General features: G+C 36.4%; 1 protein-coding gene across 1 annotated transcript in view; it reads left to right on the top strand.

The window, feature by feature from the left end:
- Positions 1–16511, top strand: part of VPS41 (VPS41 subunit of HOPS complex) — a 112347-nt gene that overhangs the window by 13368 nt on the left and 82468 nt on the right. The window contains exons 3-4 of the mRNA XM_083861567.1: positions 7501–7608; positions 10663–10740. Coding sequence (XP_083717693.1) covers positions 7501–7608; positions 10663–10740 — 186 coding nt within the window. The remainder of the gene's footprint in view (positions 1–7500; positions 7609–10662; positions 10741–16511) is intronic.

Genomic DNA, 16511 nt, shown 5'->3' with positions numbered 1-16511 from the left:
GATTTCTTCTTTTATTAACCCTACTGCATATTTGAAGTCATCTGTTCCTCCCATGTGATATTTTCACTTGCAGTAGGTTTTTTTGCTAGATATTTTTATTCATTTGCCATATTCCCTAGTATTGCAAATGAGCAGTGTGTTCATTTGCATATGTCAACCCTGAATTAGTAAATAAAATTACTTTTTCTTTCCACATATCATAAGAACATTTGAACTTTTAAGATATGGCAGAGGATCATGGAAATACAGAATGGTAATTGTCTGCTTTGCCAAATCCATTTACTCAGTGATCAGTCTTGATCTGTGTCCTCTGAATATCTCTGAGATGATGTGGGTGTGCTGCTGGGATGGGAGCTGTGGTCTGCCTTTTCCAAGAACCACCTATACTATATTTGGTGAGCTGTTCATGCTAAATTCTGGTGTCCTGTGAGCAGCTGTTTCATGTTAGGCTATAAGCAGTCATTAAAAACTCTGTATAGGAAAGCTATGCCATGAGGATTGCCTGGTTGGAAGTGAGCTTCCAGATGAGGACATGGTAGTTTTGAAGAGGAAGAAGATGGGGTTCCTGGCAGGCACACTGAAAAATGTTGAAACTGGACTTGTAGTCTAGACTGAGAGGGCTGGATAAACTGCTTGAGGGAAGTTAGGGTATCAGAAAAGGTCCATCTGAAGGTTACAAGGGGATGGAGCCAGGAGCTTTGTAAGAGAGGTGGGGCTTGAGGAGGACTTGTGAGCCTTCAAGACTCTGCAGTCCTAAAAGTGGAGATTAAGTGTTAGAGTGGGAGCCAGCCTCTTTATGTGTTTTGCATAATTGGATTGTAGGTGGGTTTGACTGGTGCTTTGAAGGAGGTCCTTCAGTCCTTTAACCTTCATAATATTGTGTTGGGGCAGAGTCACTGTTTTCCTTTTCCATTCGTGTCCCAAAACTGAGAGTAACCCTAGCAGACCTAGTCCTGCAGGGCTGTAGTAGAGAGTTGCTCTGCTTGCATCTTGCCTCACTGTCCAAATCAGCAAAGTTGAAGAATTTGCTCATTTTCCTAGCTAGCTGAGCAAGGGTGTCTAAACTGAAGCATTATTTCAAGGGTGAAGAAACTGTATGGTTTGTCAAGCTTAATTATTGCCATTGTACAGATACAAGAAAAGTATGGTAAGTCTCAGTGTTTTAACTTACAGCTATTAGAAAATGTTTTGGTATGGTAAAGAACGAAGTGAGAAATTACGCACATGGATATTTGTGGGATGATACCAAGAATATAGAGGCTTCTGTCTGATTATCTGGATTACCAGATTGTCTGAGCCACATTAGGCTAAATATAATGTGGGTAGAGAAAACTAGAGATGACAGATAAGTGAACCTGCGTGTCTGAGGGACTTGGTGTTAAATATTTTCCCTGTAGATTTTGGGTAATGGGGCTCAGCAAGTGTAAAATCAGGTTCATTTGTAAATCAGTATCTCTTTACTGTGAATGAATAGTTGGGTCCTAACAAAGATCTGAGAACTAAACTGGAAAGGATAAAGGCTGAAAATAGTCATAATTTCTTTATTGGGCCAAAGGAGGCATTATGGCCCATTTGGTACCAGGTTGCCAGGTATAGAAATGCTGTGAAGGTTCAAATAAAAAGCTTTATCTGTATCTTTTGCTGGATACTACTTGTCATGGGAATCTTGTGGCTTTTAACCTTAAGTTTGTAAGGTGCTTGTTGCTCCCTTGTCCAAAGTAAGGTTTGTACATCTGTCCTGGGTGCAATCCTGCCCTTCCAAGCAAGTCTGGTGGTAAGAAGGATTTGCAGACAGCTGAGGAGTGAGATGGTGGTGTAAAACCCCGCTGATGATGTGCCTTTCATAGCAGTCTGGCTAGAAGCCATCCATTCCGCTTCTCAGCTGCACACCAGCCACTCAGCTAAGTACTCTTTGCTCCCATGTCAAATAAGGGATTTACAGGTAAAAGATAATTTTCAGCCAGCCTCACAGGCCCTCAAAACTAAACCTGGGACAATCAGTCAATGCTCTCATTAAGATGTTATTTCCATTAAAAAAAATTGAGAGTTGGAGGTGGTTGTACCTTGGATCAAGTCAAGATGTCAAAACCAAGAAAGTTAATAAATGATGTTGGCAACTGAGTTCTGCTGGATATTTTGCTGCATTTTGTGCTTCTGCACATATACAAGAGAAATAAGTAGCTATCCCTGGAGACTTCATTTTGGGGCTTGAGGTCTTTTTATGTTGGTTTCCTTTTATGTTTGTCATTGAATTTCTATAAGAAGTGAAGCTGCCCCCAACAGAGCATTAAGGATGCATTTATTCATTTTTGCATAACTGAAAATGTTCTGTAAACTCTTATTTTAATTAAAAAGTAATTTGAGTTGGTTTCTTTGGTTCTACTGGAGATGTTCATATAGTGTGTAAACTAGTAATTCTGGTTGGTTTAATTTTTTTCTTCTGTGTGATAGCAATGACTATTTAAATAAATAAAATCAGTGATTTCATACTAGGGTTTCTAAAGGTCTGACCTGTATTAAATGTCAAGAAAAGTTACTCTCACAAATTGCCAAGTAGTCTCTTCTCACTTTTTTTGCAGTAATATTTGGGCTGCACTTTTTGCAGCAGAATGGGTTTGTGGTTTTTTTTGTTGGCGGTGGTGTGTGTGTGTGTGTTTGTTTGTTTGTTTGTTTGTTTTTTGTTGTTGTTGATTTGGTTTGGTTCTGGTTTTGGGGTTTTCTTTAAATAAGATTTTGTAATTTGTCCTAAACATTAAGTGTACAGACACACAGAGGCAGAGCACTTTGAATGTAAGCACCCAGTAAGCTTAGAGGGTGTTGCTTATTTAGGACTGATGGATTTAGGACTGATACTCCTCACTGTAGTGCTGCCACTGAGACTCTACAAACCACAGGCTGCTTGTTGTTCCCCTCCTCCCCTTCCCTTGCAGTGGCTGGAGAGGAGAGTAGGAGGCACAAAAGGGAAAGATGATGGGTTGAGATAAGAACAATATACTGGAAACAGCAATGAGGTAAGAAAATGAACAGTAACAGTAGGAGTACACTAAAGTGTACAAAAGAGAGAGAGTAATTCACGTGCAAAAATACTCACCCCCTGGCTGGCTTGGAACCAGCATTACCCAACCTGTCCTTTGGTCAACCGGAAAGATCCCCTTCCCTTCCCACACCTGGCAATGACATGAGGTGGTGTAGGACAGGATAGCCTCTGTGTCCTAGCCATGCTTCCCCTGGCTACTGCAAAAATTAACCCTGTCCTGGCCAGGAGGAAATGAGTAATTCAGTATTTTTCTTATAATCTCTGAAATCAATGTAAACTTGAAAGAAAGCATGTTAAAAAAAAATTAACTGTAGAGTCTTCGTTAATTTTTTTTATTATTATTATTTTTTTCCTCCAACATAGCCTTTTAAGAAGGCCTGTGACACTAGGGCCTTGTTGGAGTAGGCTGTGAGTGTGTCTTTTTTAAAATTCTTCAGTGATGGGCCTCAGCTATCTTTGTATTGGAGTTTAAATGCTTTGCAGGATCAAAACTTGCAGGCATAAACAAGGCTGGAATGGACATTTAGAGTAACTGGAATTCAAGCTGGGACTAGACAAAAGATGGGCAGCAGAGGAGAAGGGCACTTAGATTATAATGTATGCAATGTTTATTTCCATAAAGGCTTTGAAAAACTTCGAGGGCAATTCGTGTCGGAAGGATGAAACTTCGCTGTCAGTGTCTGTAACATAATTAGAGTATCTGTAATCAATAGAGCATGTAGTTCACGTGACAGACTGTCCTGTGGGCAAATCCTGTGCTGCAGGAGCAAATGTGGGCTAATGGAATAATTCTGGGAACTGCCCACAGGTTCCTTCTGGAGATCTTCTTCACAAGGATTGATTTTTGGATATTTTTTCTTTTTTCCTACTTATGATTGCAGCACAGTAGTTCCTGTAAGCAAAGCTAGGAAAGGTGGAGCAGATTATCTAGATGAAGAAGATTGTGAACCTGGGTTCAGAAGGGCTGGTGAGCAGCCCTGGCAGTGGCAGTGGCCTGTTCAGAGCTTGTTGCACATTTTCGGCTCTCGTTAGTTTTGTAAATCCATTTCAGAAGAAGAGTTGGTATTGAGTAGGTGCTGGGTGAATGAAAAGGAATTTATTTTCAGTTCAGGAGTGTTCAGCAATGACAACTGGAAGAAAGCTCTAAGTAGGAGTTCGTATTAGTTCTTAGGGGCTAATTAGATTATTTCATTCAGTTGGAAATGTGCTTTCAATGGGAAATGTTTATGGATACCTGTTCTTTACAGCATATTTTAGCAATATGACTGCTAGTTTTAGCTTTAAAAGGCAAGCAGAAAATCAAAAGGAGTATGAGTTTCAAGTTAGCATTCCTGTAGTTGAAAAATGGTCATTATTTATTTTACAACATCACAAAGGTACCTTTCTCCTGACAGTTCTGTGGGTCTCCTTCCCTTTCAGAATTTAAGGCTGTCATATGTGAAGTGTTTTACACATTTTGTGCAGTAAATATTTCTTTTTATCTTAAAACATTTGCCAAAAATCTCAAAATTCAGTATTGTTGTTTCAGATAATTTTAGACATTAAATATTGAAGTAGCATTAAGTGGTGGTACAAAAAGCAGTGTTATAAAATTTATTTTCAAATCCTCTAGGAAGGTTTAATTAAAAGTGTCACACAGTAAAAAACCATGTAAGTGTAGCAATTGATATTTTTTTTGTTGTTGTTATTTTTTCCCTTAAAAAAAGGAAAGCTGTGAGTTCTCTTGTATGGGGTAAATGTCACTGTTTATATCTTAGCTTTGCTGCAAGTCAGGACTTGTATTATTCCTCTAGGTTGTCATAGAAACGCAGCTAACTGACATCTCAACTCAGGCTGCTCATGGTTTAATTTGTGGGTTTTCAAGATTATTAAAATTTAACAAAAAATATTGATTTGCTTTTATTAACTGTGGCTTGTGTTTACTTTAGAAGTTCTAACTGCATAAAAGCTTTTCCTGATAGAAAAATACCTTTAAAATTATTAAACCCTGATACTCTAAATAAAAGATTATCAAGTGCATTTAATATATCAGAGTCTGAAGTAGTAGAGAAATCTTGCAAATCACCTTTTTATTTCATTTTGTTTACAGTAAAGTGCCCCAATCTCATTTCAATTCACCTTTTAGCTTGACTTTTATTTAACATAGAAGATACCTGTCAAGAAAGCGTGAAATAGGTACATCATCATGCCTAATATTTGGAAGTTTTCATTTTGTTTACTTACTTTGAAGCCTGGCAGAATGCTTCGGTGCACTGACTTTTGAAAGTATATATTTTTTGTATATGCATGTGCAGAAAAAATTACTTCGTTTTCACTCATAAATAAGACAGGCAAAACTTATTTACAGTAACTTTATCTAATGGTCCATGGATGAATGATTTTATGCAAACTACTCAAGAGACTAGAATTAACTTTTCATGTTGGTTGCACATTGGATGTCCAGGCCCCAGCAACATGTGGGATCTTACAAAAACTAAATGATTTGGGTTCAATTTTTAGTTTTATGAATTTATTCAATGATTGCCCATGCATTTCAAGTGTAATCTTTGTAAGCAATGTATAAAATGCAGTAATGTATTAATTGTTATAAAATGGACACATACTTCCTTACGCTCTCCTTCCGTCACATGTGTGCTTTTTACTTTGACTTTACCTCCTCCCTCTACCTTGTAGCCATTTATTAACGATCTGTAGGCATGAGGAATTTGACTGATTTATATACAGGCCTGTAATTTGACATTGTCATTCTGTCTAGTAACAACTTTGTTCAGTGTTAGATTTACTGAATAAAATTGTTTCTTGGTGGACATTTTGACACCTCACTTCATACTCCTACGTCATGTGCTGCTGACATCCCTGTATTAATCACATTTGAATTCTGTCATAAAACTCTAACATAACATTTTAAAACAGACTCTGTTTGGAGCATATTTCTATAAGCATGGGGCTAAATACTGGTTTTTTCCATAGGTATATATGGCTTTTTTGTGTTTGGTATGAGGTTATGTTCATGTTACCATATATGATGGTAGCACACATAGTAAATGACCGTACTGTTTAACTTGGGAAAGACTTGCTTAAGTATTGCAAAGGCAATTTAAACAAAATGCGTTTTATTAACCTGTTAACATGTCTCTCTTCCAAATTTAATTTTGCATCATTGACTACAAGAAAGTGTTGCACAAATGCAGTTCTGCTGTAGGCTGACACTGTGCATTTTTAGGAATTGGAAGGCAGTGGGTGGTGGGAAGTCAAGGCACTCCTTTAACTAGAGCCCTGCAGTGGTATATTCTGGTTGCTTAAGAATGAAAGATATGTTTTATGTGGGAAACATACTCAGTGTTGATATATTCATTACAGTCAATAGCAAGTGTAGGAGAATATTATTGCAGGTGTACTGTTTTGCAGTGAGGACCAACGGATATATGAGGGTTTGTGTATGTCTGTGCATGTGTAAGATTAACTGAGACTTAATTGATGCCTGTGGAATCTCTCTGGCATTGTACTTCTGTAGACTGACTTTACAGATAGATGTCTATGCCCAAAGAGCTATTTTGAAACTGGGATTTTCTTTTCCCAAGAGATAAACATATTGGGTCTTCTTTGAGCGATAGATTTGCTGCTTGGTTTTGGTTTGTTCTGGGTTTTTTTAGCTTGGTTTCCTTTCTCTTCACTCTTTGCCCCATGATCTTTCCTTGCATTTAAGTAGTGATTGGGTGATAATGCCTAACGTATTTGAAAAGAAAGAAAAGGAAAGCTTCAGTATTTACCAGAAAAACATACAGAAGGTGATTCATAGGAATATACTGTGTCCAGATCCTTTTCCTAGAAAACGTATTTATAATTTATTTTTTTTTTTACCATAATCCCATTGGTGGATTTTATATAATTAACTTATTCCTAGTGGATTCTTCTTATTTTTGTTCACAGCATTTTGCCTCTATCCTTCCTACAGAGGTGCAGCATCTTGTAAAGGTCGTGAAGTTTCTTGTAACGTGCATGCTTCAGCTTTCAGTTCATTGTGGCTAGAGTGGCACACTTTATTTTATCATTATTCATTATCATATCCATCCTGTTTGTATTTTACTTCTGAATTGCAAATGACTAACTTTATGTAACAAAGTACACATGCACATTTTTTCCTGCTTTTTAGATATCAAGTAAGTACCTCTTACAGTTGAATTGACATGCTGCTATGCCATCTTTGCACCCAGAACTTTGGAGTAAAAAGAAAAACCAGTAACAAAAAAAAAGCACAGCCCAAACTCCTTCAGATGATTAAACTGTGAAAGTTTGGCTTTTGATTGTAATGGCTGTTGTGAAGAGATCGCAGTGATCCATCTTCGCCTGTTGCTGTGTGATAGTTTTGGGATATCTTTTAATTTGTTTTTATCTAAAATAAACTTCTAAATATTTTTGTTTTTCTTTCTTGCTCCCTTTTTCTTACACTCCCAAAAATTTAGGAAGATGAGAGTGAAGAAGAACCTAAGCTCAAGTATGAACGGCTTTCTAATGGAGTGACTGAAATTCTCCAGAAGGATGCAGCCAGCTGCATGACAGTGCATGAAAAGGTATTATGTGACTTTGTGGCTGAGATAGCACTTTTGCTTGGTTTTATGTATTTATCTGTGCTTATAATGCATCAGTATATTTCTGTGTAGAACTGATGCCAAATCTAGAGTTGCACTGCAAGGCAACAGTAACGTAAACAAAATTCACCATTAACCTGTATTGAACAATCCACATTTTCTCAGTGATAAAACAAGTAGTTCACATGGTTCAATTAACAGCAGATCTCTCAGAATCAATTCCCTTCTTGTATTTTTCAAGAATTTTTTCAGTGAGAAATACAATTTCTCAATGAGGAAATGAAGTGAGAATTCAAGATGCAGTGATTTGTTAGATGAGATATTTGCATAAGCTATTAGAAAAATGCTCACTCAATTTTAATTATGTATAGTATTATGTACTACAATCAGAATACAGTCCTAACTTTTCTTTATTCACAAAGGAAGTTGCTATATACTGTGTTTATTTGTACAGTCTGTGTCAGTAAAGACCAACTTGATCATGCCAGGAGCTTAGCATATATTCAGCCGTGGAAGACATGTTAATGCAGTTTAGAAGAAAGTAATTACTGTATTGTTTTGTGTCCTTAGGTTTTTCTTTTGGGGGGTATCATACTAATACTTCCCTGTACCCCTTCCCTGCTTCAGTGTGTTAAAAAACAGAGAGAGAAACTGCATGTGCTAGAGATTTTGATGTACCAGAGAATGATAGGGATAAAGTAATAGACAATGCAAAGTAAAGAAATTTTAAGAAGAATTAATATTTTGTTCTTAAAAGAATAAACTTAATGTGCTTCTTCAGTGACTTAAACAATTTGTATTTTATGAGTTTTCTTCTCTTTTATAAACATTGAAAAGCATTTTAAAATATTGAGGCATGCTGAAATATATCTGAAACTATGAGTTAATAATTTCTCAACTATTAGTATGTAAAACATAATAGCTATTTTCTGAATGTATAATTTTTCATAGCTAGTAATATCTTCTTAACAGTTATTGTTGAGGGATCTATCTTTATTGTTTGGCTATATTTTTAGATTGACTTGTGCTGTGTTTGTTTTCCTCAGAGGACTGTTTCTATGGCTCAAGAGGGTCTTAAGATGAAGCGTGTATTTTAACTGTGTGAATGAAAACAATAAGTCTTTTTAAAATGTTTTTGATAACTTAGAGTTACACAGATATTTGGAAAACTGACCAGCATTTCCTCTTTGTGTGTGGCCTGTTTCTGTTACCTTTTATTCCTGCATCTCAGGTAAATTTTGAAAGCCAAGTTTAACAGGGTTTTTCTATAAGGATGTGCACAGATACAGCTTTTACTATGGTGTCACAAAGCATGACAATACAGGAAAAGTGTTGAAGTATCCCAGCACTTTCAGTTTTCCAGCAAACTAGTTACACTATTTATGAGAAGAATCAATATTGTTAGAAGCCAGGTACTGCAGTCTTTTAGGAATAGGTCTCTTCCAACAGAGAGCTTAAAAATGAGGCTGGGTTATAGGTTTTGCAAGGGTATTTCTGTTTCATTCTGGTTGGTTTTTTTGGAGATTTTTTTCCCTGAATGAACACAAAAAGCCCTGCTAAATGCTATCATTAGGAAAAATACACAGTAATATGTAAAATGTGACTCTGACTAAAGCAGTTTAACTTTGCTGGGAATCCTGACATCTGGCTTCTGCATTCAGGCTAATTTCCCCCCAGATTTTTTTTTTTTTATTTTTTTATTTTTTTTCATTTTTGCAGCTAAAGCATCATATTTTCACCAGGCTTGCTGTCTGCACTGGATGACTAATCGTCATGGCACCTGGTGCATTCAAGCAGGCCTGTGCAGTGGAATAGTCATACCTAGTTATGTCTGCACACCTGATGTTTTATTAACCAGTATTGATTTTTTTACCCGAGGGACTTTTTTCGTCCTGAAAAAAGGCAACCTTGCAGGAGTGAAAGGCATTGCAAGGAATGAATTTCTAATGAACCCCTTCTTTCCCTTTCTTGACTCCTTTTAATGTAGCTTCATATTTTAAGTGCCTGAACTGAAATTTCATTTTAAGCAATTCCATTTTGATAAATCCTTTTAAACCTTGACTTTCTGTAAGGTTATTTTTTAAAGATTGTGCTGCCTGACTGACACGCTTAGCAGTGCCTGTAAATTTGAGCATTTCATTATAGGTTGCAATGAAGCATGCTCACATGCAGTGAAATACAGAGAATTGAGTAGCCTAGACTATTTCAGTAATGCTGAAAGTGGGAGGATGGGGGAGGGGGCAAATAAAAGAAACCTCTGTCATAAATCAAGTAGTACTGAAATTCCAGCTTTTCTGTTTAGTGTAGTTCACATGGTTCAATTAGCAGCAGATCTCTCTGAATCAGTTCCCTTCTTGTGTATATCAAAATAAGTTTGTGATAGTATGGATTTAGGTGGAGATTTTTTATTTTGCTACTATTTTTTAGAATGAAACTCCTGCGATTTCCAAGAAAGTGTATTTGTCTTGGGAATTTTCTATTTAGGAATGTTACTAGGTGAAGGAAAGCAAATCCAGGAGTTATCTGTGTGCTTAAATGTGCTGTCAAGAGACCTTCCATAATTCAGCTGTATTTTACCAGTGGCTTATAGTTGGCCTTTTGCTGTGTTTGAACATTATGTTTTTATTTTAATAATGAGGGAGAATTAAAGATAAAGCTCAAAGGAAACATTAGGATTGAAACAAAGCTGCAGAAAGGATCTAGGAACTATTTCAGATCTCTGTTGGTTCTTGCTCTCGCACTGCATTTTTAATTTGCTGCCACAGTCCATCAGCTGGTGTGTACAGACTGCAGACACACCATTAGTTGTCAGTGGATAGGGGTCCTCATGACTCATTTTGACAGCTAACTTGCACTATCACAGTAATATGGGCTTGAAGCCCTGTTTTATTCTTTGGGTATAGTTAAAATAACCTTTCTATATAGAAAGTGGTGGGCTTTTTCCATTTCCCCAGTGTTGCTGGGCTTCATTTAGCATTGCTGTAGTGTTTCTTGTGATGTCTTTGTGTTTACATAATCAATCTCTTTCTTTCACAGTTTTTGGCGCTGGGAACACATTATGGCAAAGTTTATTTACTTGATGTCCAGGGGAACATCACGCAGAAGTTTGATGTTGTAAGTATAACATTACTCAGAACCCATTTACAGGGATGTAAAACTGCTGCAATGTACCAATAAGTCAGTTAATACTCTTGTTACACCTGCAATTACACAAATGCATTCCATAACATAAAAAGCAGTGTACCTATGGTCCTTGCAAAAGGAAGTTATGCTAGATGGTTTTGTGGTGAGCACATCTCAGTTTATATATAATAAACTTCTTCATGAAGCAGAAGAGGAATTAGATATTTATGATTGCAAGTGGCTATTAAAAATGGAAGTTTATTATTTCCATAAGGCATGAACCTGTTCATTAGGTGACTATTGTCAGTTATTAGTTTGTGCATTATCATCTTATCTAGTTGCCACAAATAATTGAAAACTGATTACCTTGCTGGCTCAGTTTATCAATAACAAATATATAATGCTAATATTTTACATAAATGATTTGAAGCTTAAATTATTAAGGGTTTGTATTGATTGAAAGAAAAGAAGAAGTCTTTTTCCTTATTGTGGTTCATGGTATCAGAGGAATAAAATGCTAAATTTCAAGCTCTGTCCTAGAGTATTAAATGTTTCTTTTTATTGTTCATTAGTTTCAAATTTCCTGTCTTTCCTGGGGAGTGGAAGGAAGAGAACTAGCAATTTTTTTTCTCCTCACGTCATCAAAAATTCTAGTAGTCAAGCTCTGGTTTTTCATAGTAGTATAAGCACTAGCCATAGAAGCCATCACGAGATGTGGACATGTTTGCAAAGAGAATATGTTCTAAAGCTGACACAGCTGCATAGAAGGGGTCAAGCATTTGTTTAGTTTTTTGAAAAATCTAATTATGAATTGTGCAAGGGAGTAGGGGAGTATAAACTTAAAACACAGCTTTTGAGGGAACTTGTAGATTTCAATTTTAGTCAGATTGACAATGACCTTACTGAGGATTGATTAAAGTCAAGCTGATTATGTGCTTCTGTTTTTTTTAATTTTGTATGTTTATCAGCCCTGCAGCTGAGAATGCTGACTGCATTTCAAAAGAAGAAAAGCTTTTGGTGTCTCCCTTGCAGTTCTGATTACTTTACATGCATGCTTCTTGATAGTGTTTCTCTGGGAAGTAGGAGAAATTCTCTATTTGAGACAGGTCAGATTAAATGTACCTGAATTATTCTCTTCCATTGCTGCAGTAGAAGACAGAGTCAGAGACTCACTCAAATGAAGTAGAGATTTTGAATTGAGTCTGGCATTAACTGTCCTAAACTTGTATTTATTTCCAAAGTGCTTGGAAAATTTTAGTTGTAGGACAGTCTTCTTCTGTCCACCACCAATGCCTTGTTCTCTCCCTCTGGTTCCAAGAGATGGAAATCCTCCTTCTGTAAAGACTTAAGGGACTGCCTAGGTGTAAAGCAAGGAACAAGGGGATCTGTTAAAGTCTAAAACAAAATCCCTGCATTCTCTTTATACTCACCCTCCCAAATCTGCTGGGGGGCAAAAAAAAGAGCAATTTTCTTTGCTTTTGTTTACAAAAAAGTCATACCAGTGCCTGCTGGATGGGTGGTTTCTTATGAAGTTAGTATTGGTCTGTAGAGTTATTTTCTGCTCAAAGATGTTACCTTTCCTAACTTAGCCTGCTTCAGGATGATTTTTGTGCTGTGTCTCCTTATAAAGATGGCAATGATTTCTTTTAAAACTATTATTAGAGTACAAACTGCTTTTTGAGCTGGAGAATGGAAAAAAGAAATGTTTCTTGGAGTCTATTCATAATGTTGATATCTCCTTCATAATGTATAGCTCTCAGTGCAATAGATATCACAGATTAGATGGAAATGGTGCTTCTTTTTCATTTTTCCCCCTCTTTTTTCTAGTTTGAAGAAGAATGATATTTCTCTAGCACCACTTGTCTTTATAAGAAAAGTTTTTCAAGGAACGACTAACTGTTGTAGAACAGAACAGGCTGCCTATGTGAGAAGAAAGCAGCTCTATGATGTACATGGCTTCTTTAACTGAGAAGTTTTCTGAATTAATAATGTCAGCTGCTGAACCCATAGACAGTTTATTCTGAACTGGCTGCTGAACATCAAAATACTTTCCTTCCAGTCTGAGCTTTTCAAGATGTTAGATTTCAGAGGCATCACTATCAAAATACTCATATCATCCTTCAGTTCTCTCTTACTAATGTCTCTTTATTGTCTCTCCTGGGGAATTTGCATTTAAGTATTGTCATGTTGTAAATCCCAAATAAAACCTAACCCTTTCTTGAAGAGAAAGGGAATTACTTCCTGAAGTCACACAAGGACAAAGCATTTCTTGTAAATGTGCTGACCAAGACTGTTTTCACTGGTGGTATTTTTTCTGGTTCTTTTTCTCTCATCCAAAAAGAGCAAATTCCTTCTCAGAACCTTTTTCATTGGTGGAATGGCATATACACTTCTATCTTGAAGTTGTTAATAGGGGAAGTATCTGTTGTTACTGATTATTGAAAATTATATTGGAAACTATTGTATAGATTTTTTTTCTGAGTGAAATAGCAGTATTACCACTGAAATATTTTAATTGTTTGCAGGAAACAGTGTACCTGGGGAGTGTCTTTTATGTATTTTTCTTTTTAAAAGGATCTTTTCAGCAAATGTTTTCTGTCTTGTGACGTTGCAGAAATTAATAATAAGGATAGCAATGTGATGCCCTTTGTGCAAAAGTATTTCAAGGAACCATACTTCATTTGAGTCCTTATCTCCATTTTTCAGAGATTTGTTTTGGTTTGGGTTTTTTTTAAAGAAAAGTTTGGAAATAAGAAAATTAATTATTTTTCTGTACATCTGTTAAATGTGTAATTCGCAAAAACAAACCATACATGGGAAACTTTAAAAGTTACTAGATCTGAAACACTGTTAGTATGTAAAATAAACCAGAGTGAAGCAAGAGGGGTTTTTTTAACCATTTTCTAAGAATTCATTTTCATGGCAAGTTCATATTAAATATACTTAGAAAATACCATTACTGCTCTCACAGTCTTATTGATTTCTCTTTTTCTTTCCTAATTTTAGGAAGCCATGTCCAAAAATATACATTGGCTTGGAAATAGAAGAAATAAGAATTTTGCTTTTATGATAAATCCTTTATTTTCCATAATGACTTGCATCTGTATTTCAACCAGATTGTAAAAAGATACTGATATAAGAGGATTTGCAGCAAAATGAGGGAGAAAATTCACCACTGCGTTGCATTATCACTAGAATGACTAGGTTTTGAATGACAGCGCTCCTTTTAAAGACTAAATACATTTATAATTTTAATTTGAGCTAAAAACAGCTGTAAGAAACACTAGAGTAAAAAGCTTGGCATCCCTAGAAGTTCTGCTGTTGTAACACACTTTTTTGTTTACTGTTTAAAAAACCTTTTAAGACTGCACTTCTTAATGTCCATAGCAGCAGATCAATGCGGTTATCCTGGATTACAAATACTGTAGTGTCTACTCTACTTTGACCCATAAATATTCAGAGAAGCTTCTGTGAAACTCATGTAAAAAACTAAAAATTATTTTCAGAAGAAGCCTTGCTCTCATCCAGCTCTTCAAATATCTGATGCTGAATCATATGCCACGTGGATGACTAGTTTTTCCAGGCTTGCAGCTCCTCTTGTCAACAGCAGTGGAAATGTGTGCTTTGAAACTGTTGTGTGATATTTGTGGTTTGGGTGGAATTGAGATAGGAATTGGGAGACTTTGGCCTTTTATGTCACTTGGTGTCTTAGTGCTTGTGCTCTTGTTATCCCTCTCTCCTCTTTGCCCAGGATTTCTGTAGCTCTTGCCAGGGTGGCTTGTCTTTGACAATGTCAGCTGTGTAAGATTAACTGGTATGCATCCTCAGTAACGTATGTTTGACAAACTGGTGTTCTCTTGTAGTAGGGTTCAGTGCGTTGAGTGAGATGAAATGTGTCAAATGCACTGAAAATTATTACTGAAAGGCAACAAGAAGAGGGAAGAAAAGCCTGCTAATTCCACTGACAAAGGATGATGCAGGACTGATTCACAGCACGTTAATTCCAAATGTCTCTCCATCTTTCTTTCCTTCTTAGACTGTCTACAATTTATTAATATAATTATTGCCTGAAATGACATCCTGTGGATTAAGGATTTGTAGATATGAAGAAAGCTGTACAAACATGTTTAGTTACCTAACAAATCAAAAAGCTTTCAAAGGGCGAGAAAACCTGTCCCCATTCTGATCATCTAATAAATATCAAGCTTAATGCAAAAGTGGTAAGAAGTCCTGAATGGTGCCAGTGATAGTCTGTTAGAAGGGGAAAGATTACCTATTTTGTAAGTAACAGGGATTTAAATGTTTAATGCATTGAAGGTGTTTCAGTGGTGATGCATGAGTCTAGAAAACATTGTAAACAGTGTTTTAAAGCTTCTCTTAGAAAGAAATTGAAGTCCTTTAAACATGCAACATTTGTGAGCTTTTTGAGACTGCTAGAGTTTCAGAAAGACATCTCCTCATAGCATCTCTTCTTACAATGTTTTTCTTTCCTTGCATTGTGTTTCTTTTTTCTTGATTGTCTCACGTTGTGTAGCGCTAACTGTTTAATTATGGGGTTTTTGTTGGAGTGATAGTAATCCAAAATCATTATGTCATCTCTGCTACCTTGAAAGGGATTTCCTTCTGAGGTGGTATTATTGCCCTTAGGTGTATTGAAGTTGGAGCACTCACCAACCTCTGGAACAAGACATTGCTTGAAGGTCAGTCTTTGGCCTGTTGGTTTTACTGATAACTCAGCAGGTTGCAAAGAAAACAGCAGAAGTTTCAGTTGACTTGATGTCTCTTGGCATGAGTTTTATTTTAACAAGAAAAAAATATTTCTAACAAAGAAACAGCTAAACACTAAGCACTGCTGCTAGTGATGACGCAAAGCCTACTAACTGCTGTGGGAGATTATGCAACCTCTTCCAATGGAGAAGGTACATAGCTTTTCATTGTATAACGAAGAAGTTGCTTTGGATGGAACTTTCCTGAAAGATTGAGACTAAGATGGTATAAATGTTACTTTGACAGGCTACTTTAAATTCCTTGTTTATTACCTTTAATTACATCGTTTTAGCTATTAGTGTTGAACTATGTAGGAAAACTTAGGAAGTGAAGTTAAACAACAGAATTTAAAGATCTGGGTAGCTCTGTGTTAGAATTGGCATGATGTCACCGTGTCTGCGAAATTTGAAGGTGAAATCCTGTTTTGTTTACAAAACCAAGTGGACTATTTTAAGTGATAGTTCCAAAAACACAAAATAAAAATTAATGTTTTAATAGAAGCAAGTGTCTATGCAAGGGACAGGTTTCTTTCTCCACTCTGAGACATCCCACCTAAATAGTTACATTTTTGTCTTAAATGCTTTATGCCAACCCCTAGCTCTTTCAAATGGAAAAAAATGGATTAAAATGTGATCTTCTGGGATTTTTGTCTTCAAGTCTTGAAAGTCTACACCCAATTTAATATCACTTCTGCTTCTGTCTATCTGTCTTTTCATTTTCCTGCAGAGGATTTGGAAATCCATAGGTTTTTACAGTAGTTGTGGGGATAACTCAGATGGCTTTTTGAGTCTGGCTTTCTACTATAAAAGCTTGGAAAGTATGTTTTATATGTTTATTCTGGTCCTGTGCTTATTAGGTTGCTTATGTCCTGAACTGTTTCCAATGGGAACTGTGGAGCTACTGAAGATTAAGAACCATCTTTGTCAGGAATCATGGTGTACCTGTGGCATCTTGCCTAGACTGACAGAAACTGTGGTGAAATGACCATTATTCCA

This window comes from Zosterops lateralis (assembly GCF_965231275.1).
Source record: "Zosterops lateralis genome assembly, chromosome: 1".
NCBI lineage: Eukaryota > Metazoa > Chordata > Aves > Passeriformes > Zosteropidae > Zosterops > Zosterops lateralis.
The sequence above is the reverse complement of the archived record's forward strand: the minus strand, read 5'-3'. Positions and strand labels throughout refer to the sequence as shown.